Genomic DNA, 10562 nt, shown 5'->3' with positions numbered 1-10562 from the left:
GCACTGTTAAATTTTCGTAGTGTAATTGCCATTCGGTCTGAAAATGGTACTCAGTACGGATTACTGCGCATGCGCCAAATGAACCTTGACCTTTTTCCAATGAACATTGTCAGTTTTGTCATCAGTTCTGTCAAAAAAGCTGCCCAAACGTTGAATAGGGACTGAAATTAACTTTTCTGTGAAGAGTTTCACATTTGGCGTGCCTGGCACAGTTCAGAGATCGGTAATATAAACGGGCCAATTTCTTAACATTTATAGCAGCCTGGTACGTGCGGCCAAGTATAAACCGGGCTATACACTCAGTGCTTAAACATAATTAAAAATTCAACATTTTCAACAAACTGGTATTTATTATCTGTATCTTTCTTACTTCAGGATCAATTCATAATATTTTACACAATAATTAATATAAAGTAACACCATCCATTTATTTCTTTTTTGCACTAGTTTCTTTCTTCTCTCCATCTTTACTCTTCTCATCTTTACCATCCTTTTTATCTTTATCATCTTTCTTTTCTTTCTTCTCCTTATCTTTTGGGTCTTTTCCTTCATTTTTCTCTGCATCCCGGTTTTGTATTTTATTGTTGATCAGATTATGTAAGGCAATGATAGAACGAATAAGGGAAGCAACATACACAACTAACATTTGATCGTTTGTTTTAACATACATGGCTTTAACAAAATCTTGTAGATTAACATCAGGTAGGAGATTAAACACATCTTGAAGCTGATAGATGATCTGATGATTAATGGGAAGTTTACCCGATGAAATATTCTCTAAATAAGAACTAATATCTTTTATATGTCCATGGAGACCCTTTAATCCCATGAGTTGATTTGTTATTCTCTGTGATAAGGTTCCTACAGTTGTATCCTTTATATCTCTGTAAAATATAGATAAAAAAACATTACATATCTATAATACAATCAGTTTCTGTGTTAATCTGACCCGAAAAATAACATAATATCCCTCTGTACATTGTATAATATACAGTAATGCTGATATTTCACACATCAATGTTCACATCCATGCATTCCCAAATTTTCTGTCTAGCAGAAAACTCTGGTATAAATACTGTGAATTCCTCAATTCAGTAAATTAATTGGTCACTTATTTATATCCATCAAGTTCTTACAAGTCTAGAAGTAATTAATGGAAATTGCTGAAATTCAATAGGATTCTTTGTTTCACTAATGGGGGGGTTGGATGGCTGAATGGTTAGCATGTGCGTGCTGTATCTTAATATGTCATTGAGTCAACTGGCGTGGTTTCGAATACCCGGTTGTACAGGGTCGTCTGTCCAACATTGTGGGTTTTCTCCAGGTCCTCCGGTTTCCTACAACTGCTAAAGACCCTACGTGCAAGCGAATTATTGAAATAAAATTGAGCCATGTGTTAGTCCCGAAATGACCGAGTTTGTGTCGAGTGGACGATAAACTCTCTCCCTCTTAACCGCTTGTTTTTTGTCGGCTTTAGGCGCTTGAACTTCAATCAAACCAATTGTTAAAACAATGAACCGACCACTATGGTATCATAAATCAATCTACTTTTGGCTAAATTACAACGGGTTAATTATTACTTGTTAATTAAACATACATTATGCAAGAGCTAAATCTGTCTATTGCAGGTCTTTCTTTAGGCCTGAAATGTTATCTAAATTATTAATTAGACATTAATTAACCTATCCAGACCATAATCAACTCTAGATGGCATTGCTAGCCTGCGATCTTTAGTGGATTCTGAGCTGATTTGCTGCATTACTTTCCTTCACGATTTAATGATTAAATGGATAATCGAGACTTTGCTGTTTATCGTACAGACTTTAGTAATGATGATCAAGGTTAGGCAGAAATTCAATCACTTTGTTCTCGGTTCATAGGGGATCAATTTGAATGAAATTTTCAGCAAATTGCCTTTACATTATCTAGTTTTTAAATATTATAGTGAGAACTGCCAACTCGTTATTGAATCTCCCATAATGTATCTTTAAGTAGTCAATCAACTTGCTTGTAGGCTACAATAACAGTCGGGGGGTTGGATGGCTGAATGGTTAGCACGTGTGCGCTGTATCATAAAGTCTGTCATTGAGTCAACTGGCGTGGTTTCGAATCCCTGGTTGTACGTGACAAGGAGTAGGGTCGTCTGCCCAACCTCATGGGTTTTCTCCGGGTCCTCCGGTTTCCTCCCACTTCTAAAGACCCCTACGCGCAAGCGAATTATTGAAATAAAATTAAACCATATGTTAGTCTCGAAATGACCTAGTTTGTGTCGAGTGGACGTTAAACCCCATTTCTCCAGGGCTCTATAGAAGTTGAATGTGCCTGCGCACACACTTGAAAATGTGCCTGCAGGGTCATACTGAAACAGAGTGAAACACTGGGATGTAGCCAGGATTTGGTGAGTGGTGCAAAAATAATTTTTGGGAGGGGGGCGTGGTCTTTTATGAAAATTAAACCCTTCTTGGTGTATTTTCAGGGCATCTGCTGCCTTTTGTATTTGGTTCAGTGCAAATCAAATTTCCATTTATATATTCAAATTTTACCAAATTCACTTAAATTTCATCAATGATACAGGGATCTAAAAACTTTTTGACACCACCCGACCGAGCATAAAATTGTCCCGCCCCACTCTGTTTCTCTGGATAGATAAGTTGAGGACCTTTCGGTATTTGTTGGTTTTTTTTTCAAATATTACTTTATTACTTTGAGATTAAAAATTAAAACGATTCTTAAAACGGTGTTTGTGTTTTATTTGAGTACAACGAATTATGACAACAGGTGGATATTGATAATTAAAACACGTGGTATTATTTGACTTGTTTGTAAAGTTGTTGTACGTGTCTCACGAATATTATTATTATTACGGTGGAATGAGAATCAGGTCAGGAAGAAACTGAGAAAGCTCTCATCGTCCTCCTAGTCCTACTCTCAGGCTGTAGCAAATCCACGGTCAACACAGGTAAGAAATAAAATAAGAAACATTGTGAAAATTTGCAGGCACGTGTTGGACAATTACGACATTCAAACCTTTAACATTGGAGTGCCGTAAATTGGTCTGGGTGACCTATTTACGGCAAATAAACAAATATAAAGACCGTAGAATAATTGTAAAATGAATAGACCTAGGCCTACACATCTTCTTAGTATAAATAAACAAAATACCAATACATCTTTCTTTAAACTAATTTGGGATGATAGGGTCTACTACGGCACACAAAAATAAATTATGCCTTACAGACATGGTTTGCGTACGTCGGCTTTTACCATGGCTTTGCCGTTTAATTGCCGTGGTAAATTTCGAGCGCCGAGTTTGTGTACAGAGAAGGACGAAGGGGTTTAAATACGACTGGGCGGCTTTCTTCGATTTTTTCTTTGTGCTTGGCGGCAAGTGGCTACATCTTTAAAAATGTGCCTGCAAAAAAGTTTTTTTTAAAGCAAATGTGCCTGCGCACGCCGTGCGCGGAAATATCGATGCCTGCATTTCTTTCTCTCTTTTTTCACAATAACAGTCATACCATAGTGAGAATCGGTCATGTAGTTTATAATCCAAGTAATTAGTACATGTAAGGGTAATTTTGATAATCCGGTAAAAAAACAAAACAAGCCTGGTGATTATTCATAACATCAGGTCCAGTAAGTTGCCTTTGTGGAAATAAGCCATGTGGCGTTGAAGGAAGATGATCTCGGCAACTCGCCCGGGAATTGCTTGTCTTCTACGCTCCGTATGAATTCCAGGTACCGGTAGATATTAAACAAATAATTGGATCATACAATTAATGGTTTCGCTGATCAGTTGTTAAATTTAAATCTTAGTTGAATATAATCCTCAGATAGAACAATGAATAGGCCTACACCAAGAAACAGTTATTAATTATATATTTTTCCAACAGAATCACCAATGCTGAATCCCCTGATGACATGTAACATCGGTTGGAATTACATGTAGGTCAATAAACTAGCGATGTTAGTTTTAGTTTTAAATAGCATTTACCGTTATGATTTTTTCTTTTATTCACATGCTGACACAGGCTTAATTTTGAAAATATTGTCGTTATTGTAAGTTATATGGCATAGTCCTACGGAATTTTACTTTAAAGCAGTTTCAATTATGGTTATCACGAGATCACTCTGCCGTGTGTCCATCATGGACAAATGAATAAAAACATTTTCAAGTTATGTGATAGACAAAAACTACAAATTGTGTTATGAAGAAATACCATGGTGCCATATCAGCTTATATCCATCGAAAAAACGAAGACAGAAATTTATCAGGGATATTACCAACATGAATTTCAAGCTGGTACATGAACTAAATATGGAAAATTTGGTGTACCTTTTTGTCATTATTTTTGTGGTAATTACATACATTAGAATACGACATTCCTCATAACAAATTACCAAGAATTAATTTTGTTGAAGTCTGGTTATATTAAAGGGAATGGAAGCTTATAATTTTAAACACCATTTCGTATCCGGACCTCATTTTACCCAATTCTGGCCGGCTCATTTTAAAATGGATTAAGAACCCTAGCTATAACTCTCACGTAATTAACGAAATTGCTTCTTCATTTCACTAATTTAAATGATGCATATAAATTTCATACAGATTGAATGATAACTTTTGTCGTTTGAGCCTTCACATGGTGCAACAAAGTGAAACAAGGGCTATAACTCCAGAAGGACTTTACGGAAATTATTGAAATTAAATAAACTTCTCCATCTCACTAATGTTAACAACATACATCAATTTCAAAATAATCAGATGATAACTGCAGTCTGTAGAGTGTTTACAAGAAATTTCAGACGACAGATGGACTGACGTTCTGTAGCAACGGCAATACGACAACATTTCCTTGTGGGTGTAGAAATAAAAATGACAAAATTACGTACATCAAACATTGCTGGTTGCCTTATCAACTTTCCGAACTCTGTAGGCCATGAACTAATAACAATAGTCTTTAAAATGATTACTGGTCTAATTTTGACAATATATTGCCCCATATTCTGTTAAGTCCAAACATTTCTATGAACATTCTAAAGTCCATGAACTGTACACCACTGCTAGGGTCAGTTTCAACTTGTGAAAGTGCTGTCTGCACTCTCTATTATCTTCTTGTGGACAGTTCATTTACAAACAGAGATTGATAAAATTTGACAGGGACATTCTTTGGAAGCCTAAGCATTAAAGGAAGAAAATGGCTCATTTGGCTTTCAACAAGCACTATTTCTCAGCCGTTCATGACAAGTGGATAATATTACCTTAGTAAATGCTCTACGCCAACTTCTTCTGCCTCTTCAGCACCAATATCACTTGGTACATGTTCGAATGTTTTACTTGTTGGAGTACCATCCTGAAATTAATAATAATGTATGTATTTAATCTCCCTATTACTGATTAAAACGTGTGGCATTCACTTTAATTTTTTTTAATAATACAGTAGGCCCTACAGTACTAATCTGAATAAAATACAGAGGTATATTTCATTTCAGTTTTTTTATACTTTCGATGGCCTACACTACCCGAAGATCAGACCAGTTGTTTTGGGAGGTTGCATCAGAGGTCATATGAGCGGCTTTTGACCCTATGACATCAGACATTTCATTAACCATTCAACATTGATGTTTCTAGAAGATTACCCACAGTTTAGTGCACCTCAAAGATCGTTTCATTGGCTAATCCCTCACATCATTCAGAACACATCAATGATAACAACTCTTCCAGATCCTAGTGTAGTAGACAAGTAAAACGAAATTTTAAACTATAAAAAAAAACGAAACGAAAAAGGATCTGTGTGGTAATCAGATTGGTACAGTACTGAAAATGAAATGTACATATGACATGTAGAACTAATACAGCAAACTTGTTGCATGATATGGCCAAAATAAAGTGAGGATACTATTATGTAGGATTAGTGATGTCCCATTCTGTATCACATCAACCATTTCACAACATGCACTGATGTTTTCAATATTTTAAAGTGTTAAACTGTAACCTGTTGGAGTACATAACAGATGGACTTGACATAATTAACTTACATCATGAACCTCTTCTACAGCAATATACGCTTCTGTTGGTAATCCCAAATCTTTAGGTTTAGCATCAATTACAACTAAAACCTGAAAAAAAACGTATGATAATGGTAATCCTAATGCAAACCAATTGAACAATCTGTACCTTATTATGCTATTTAAAGTGTACATTTCAAATGTACAGAGAACAGACATTGAATCTTTTTCATTCAGCTTATTATTCACAGACAGATGTTTCATTTCCATAACTGGATGTTAATGTAACGAGCATGTACTTACAGAATTGGGGCAATATCTTCTCATCATTTCATTAATTGTAATATCATTTGGGTGAAGTTTTGGACCTGTATGGTACCAGCCAACAATTTTCTCTTTCGCTGGAAAAGTAAGATGCAGTCAGATTATTCATACATTATTTAAATAATAATTACTTTAGATAAATGATGCCAGTACCAATTACTAAATGTGTCGTGAAGAGTCAGCCCCTTTCAATTCAACATGTGTATCACACAGGAAGGTGAATCGCAATATATCAATACAGCGCTATATCATGCCAGTACTAACTTCAAAGATCTATAAGTTAGTTGTAAGAGGGAGTGTAGATCTATTCTTTGGAACAATAAAATAGATGAAAAGCTCACATTTACTATTGTAATATGAATGTTCATCGTATTTTCTTATCAGGGCAGTTATGCCCAGTGAAATATGTGAGAGTCCAGTCTACAAGTTTATATTTTTTCTGTTTGTAGTTTGTGGATCAGCCATTTTTAATTACTTCTCTGCATTGACCTGTGAAATATGTTTTGCTTTCTTCATTCCACATGGCGCACAAGACCATAAAGAACCCTAAACCGGTAACTGTTTTGTTCACTGTATCTTAAATATTGAATATCAGGAACCCATGTTTTCATGGCTAGATAACAACATCAATGTTGACTGAAATGGACCAATATTGATTTCTAATGCATGCTTTTTTGAAGAGATGATATTGAATTAAACATTGATCATACCGTTTACTTTCTTGAACATGCCATACATGTGTTCTAAATAATCATGGTCCAAAAACCATACCTTTTTATCTCTCTCATCTTCATCGAATGGCACTTAAAATTAAAAAAAATAACAAAGTTCAAAACATTAGCATATATTTTTAAAAGAAACTTTTTACATTGCTGACAATTCATCCTGTCACCGATTTCTTGTTATGTGGATATTTGGTGGCCCTCAACAGATTACATGACATTTTGGTCCTGCAACATTTCAGATAGACGACCTTTCCTCAACGTTTCAGACTTGGGCAGGTGAAATTTCTGACTCAGGAATAAGTTGAACGAAAAGGTTGAACCCAACAGTCAAATCAGTTTATAATAAGCCAAAAACGATTTTATAAACTAACATACAGGTACAATTTACCGATCGTCATCAAGTACAGCATGTGAATTACACACTGTATAGACCTACAGTATAAAGGAACAGAAATATTTCCAATGTTGAATGTTTACGAAAAGAATGTTTCATACAATACATATGCTGTAATGTTCAAACACAAAAGAAAATATTTACACGACATATTACAAGTCCCTACAAATTTTTAAAGACCCAAACTAGGCCATTTTGGGACAAACATATGGTTCAATTTTATTTCAATAATTCGATTCCGCGTAGGGGTTTTTAGCTATGGGAGGAAACCGGAGGACCCATACAACCGGAGAATCGAAACCACGCCAATTGACTCAATGACAGACCTTATGATATATCATGCACACACTGACCATTCGGCCATCCAATGAACCCTCCTGCTTTCAATAGAAGGCAGTAACAATCGATAAATTTGTCTTTCCAGAAAACATCAGAAATGGCAATGCTGCAATGATCAAAGGGGGATAATTAAAGCTGATTAACTGATAATCCTGATGTTATCGTTTTATGTGCAAAGAAATCTTACGGTTCTTTGGTGGATGAGGAAAAACATGAATTGTCATTCATCATTTATCGAGGCTTTGTGTTGATTGCAATTATTCTGTTTCACTTAAAAGACATTTGTAACCTGTGCCAACTAAGTCAGCAGGGCTCTATAAAAGTTGAGTGTGCCTGCAGGGTCATACTGAAACACAGGGATGTAGCCATGATTTGGTGAGTGGTGTAAAAATATATGTGGCGAGCGGAGCGATCCCAAAAAATTTTTGGGAGGGGGGCATGGTCTTTTATGAAAATTAAACCCTTCTTGGTGTATTTTCAGAGCATCTGCTGCCTTTTGTATTTGGTTCAGTGCAAATCAAATTTCCATTTATATATTCAAATTTTACCAAATTCACTTAATTTTCATCAATGATACAGGGATCTAAAAACTTTTTGACACCACTCGACCGAGCATAAAATTGTCCCGCCCCACTCTGTTTCTCTGGATAGATAAGTTGAGGACCTTTCGGCATTTGTTGTTTTGTTGGGGTTTTTTTTTCAAATATTACTTTATTACTTTTATTTGAGTACAACGAACTATGACAACAGGTAGATATTGATAATTAAAACATGTTGTATTATTTGACTTGTTTGTAAAGTTGTTGTACGTGTCTCACGAATATTATTATTATGAGAATCAGGTCAGACAGAAACTGAGAAAGCTCTCATCGTCCTCCGAGTCCTACTCTCGGGCCTTAGCAAATCCACGGTCAACACGAGTAAGAAATAAAATAAGAAACGTCGTGAAAATTTGCAGTCATGTGTTGGACAATTACGACATTCAAACCTTTAACATTGGAGTGCCGTAAATTGGTCTGGGTGACCTATTTACGGCAAATAAACAAATATAAAGACCGTAGAATAACTGTAAAATGAATAGACCTAGGCCTACACATCTTCTAAGTCTAAATAAACAAAATACCAATACATCTTTCTTTAAACTAATTTGGGATGATAGGGTCTACTACGGCACACAAAAAAAATTATGCCGTGACAGACATGGTTTACGTACGTACGTCGGCTTTTACCATGGCTTTGCCGTTTTTGCCGTGGTAAATTTCGCGCGCCGAGTTTGTGTACAGAGAAGGACGAAGGGGTTTAAATACGACTGGGCGGCTTTCTTCGATTTTTTCTTTGTGCTGGGCGCCAAAAAATAGTGCCGGGCGCAGGCGCCGCCCGGCGTGGCTACATCTTTAAAAATGTGCCTGCAAAAATCTTTTTGAAATGATTGTGCCTGCGCACGCTGTGCGCATGTGCGCGGAAATATCGATGCCTGTAAGTCAGTCACTTCACCAAAATTGAGTTCTATACTCTATACATTTCCTGAAAGCCACAACTGTTGGCTTTAAAATGCAACAAAAATTGCTGTTCAGACATTAATGGTTGTAAAATTATTTGACATGAAATAGATCACTAATTTCGATTGTTTAATGGAGAATTTTGCTCATGTATGATTCAACATCCCTTTAATCAAAATCAATTTTTGAGACATTTAGAGTTCGAAAAATTAAAAATGACTTAGAATTCTGAAAGAAAACATTTCAAACTTTTGTTCCATGATGATAACTGAAAATCAATAATTTCACCATTGACTGCTTTACATGTAACAGTATAGACTATAGCGCATAATGAATGAAAAGTCGTTAAGTACGAAAAGTTGTCAGACTGAATCTGAAATCGCGGAACTTAATGTCGTGCTACCCCTTGGCAGACTCATTTGATTCATCATAGATACTAAGATAAAGATAGGTCATTATAAATAATTTTACAAAATTCCTTTTTTTACTATATAGGCCTAGAGCAAAGCTCTAAAGCATTGCGCAAAGCACGGTGCTTAAGTAAAGCTCTTTTCTGGTAGCACAGGAGCGCAACTAAAACTGTCACCCACAGACTGATGATTAAAAAAAAATTTCATACCAGACCCGGATACATTGCCGTCACTGGGCAAAACAGGCAATGCGCATGTCAACAGAGTTATCTCCCCTCTATCAAATCTCGTCGAATAAATGACGTCACATTATGACGTCAATGAAAATAATAATCACACTCTTTAGTTCTTTTTTTTAAAAAACAAAATTACTCGGTAATTTATCTAATACTCTCATAGTCTAGATCTACTACCTAGTAGTACTAATTTAAATTTAAATTAAAATCAATTTGGTAAAAGAAAAAATTATTTAACATATTTTGCATCACTTGAGAAAATTAATTATGAAGGTTTTTATAGCCTATTTGACAACAATCAGTTTCGCTCTTCTCAGTCAATGCCTATTACATTTTATATACCTGCAAAGCTGTTTGACACATCTAAAACTCCGGCTCTATTTGATCCAAGCAGACACCCAACCACGCGTTTCATATTCCCAACTTTACCCATTCTATTAAAATGGTCTACTACACTCAATAAGACCAGTGGATGGACCACTACTTTTTGAATCTTTGAGGGGTCGGTAACAGGCATTGTTATTTTAATATAATTCCAAATACTTCGTTTCTGTTTTAAAAGAAAGAAGAAAGATGACTTCACAAAATCCAAAACAACATGGAAGCCGACGGATATCCGGCAGATTACG

General features: G+C 35.7%; 1 protein-coding gene across 1 annotated transcript; it reads right to left on the bottom strand.

Moving 5' to 3' along the window:
* Positions 1–330: 330 nt before the first annotated feature.
* On the bottom strand, positions 331–10556 carry LOC126814494 (26S proteasome non-ATPase regulatory subunit 7). Its single transcript, XM_050539667.2, has 6 exons — positions 10276–10556; positions 7041–7133; positions 6310–6407; positions 6037–6117; positions 5260–5351; positions 331–884 (listed from the first exon to the last, which is right to left on the bottom strand). Exons 1-6 carry the CDS (start codon positions 10448–10450, stop codon positions 428–430), a joined length of 996 nt encoding a protein of 331 aa, XP_050395624.1. The 5' UTR covers positions 10451–10556; the 3' UTR covers positions 331–427.
* Between the last annotated feature and the right edge of the window lie 6 nt (positions 10557–10562).

Source organism: Patella vulgata, chromosome 3 (genome assembly GCF_932274485.2).
Source record: "Patella vulgata chromosome 3, xgPatVulg1.2, whole genome shotgun sequence".
NCBI lineage: Eukaryota > Metazoa > Mollusca > Gastropoda > Patellidae > Patella > Patella vulgata.
Note: the sequence above shows the minus strand (reverse complement) of the source record. Positions and strands in the feature narration are given on the sequence as shown.

What these genes read in the sequence shown, in the direction of transcription:
- LOC126814494 (XM_050539667.2), bottom strand. Translation starts at nt 10,450, where the DNA reads ATGCCTGTTACCGACCCCTCAAAGATTCAAAAAGTAGTGGTCCATCCA. An exon ending in TGTGTCAAACAGCTTTGCAG is followed by an intron (nt 7,134 to 10,275) that starts GTATATAAAATG and finishes TTTAATTTTAAG; the next exon opens with TGCCATTCGATGAAGATGAG. An exon ending in CATGTTCAAGAAAGTAAACG is followed by an intron (nt 6,408 to 7,040) that starts GTATGATCAATG and finishes TTACTTTTCCAG; the next exon opens with CGAAAGAGAAAATTGTTGGC.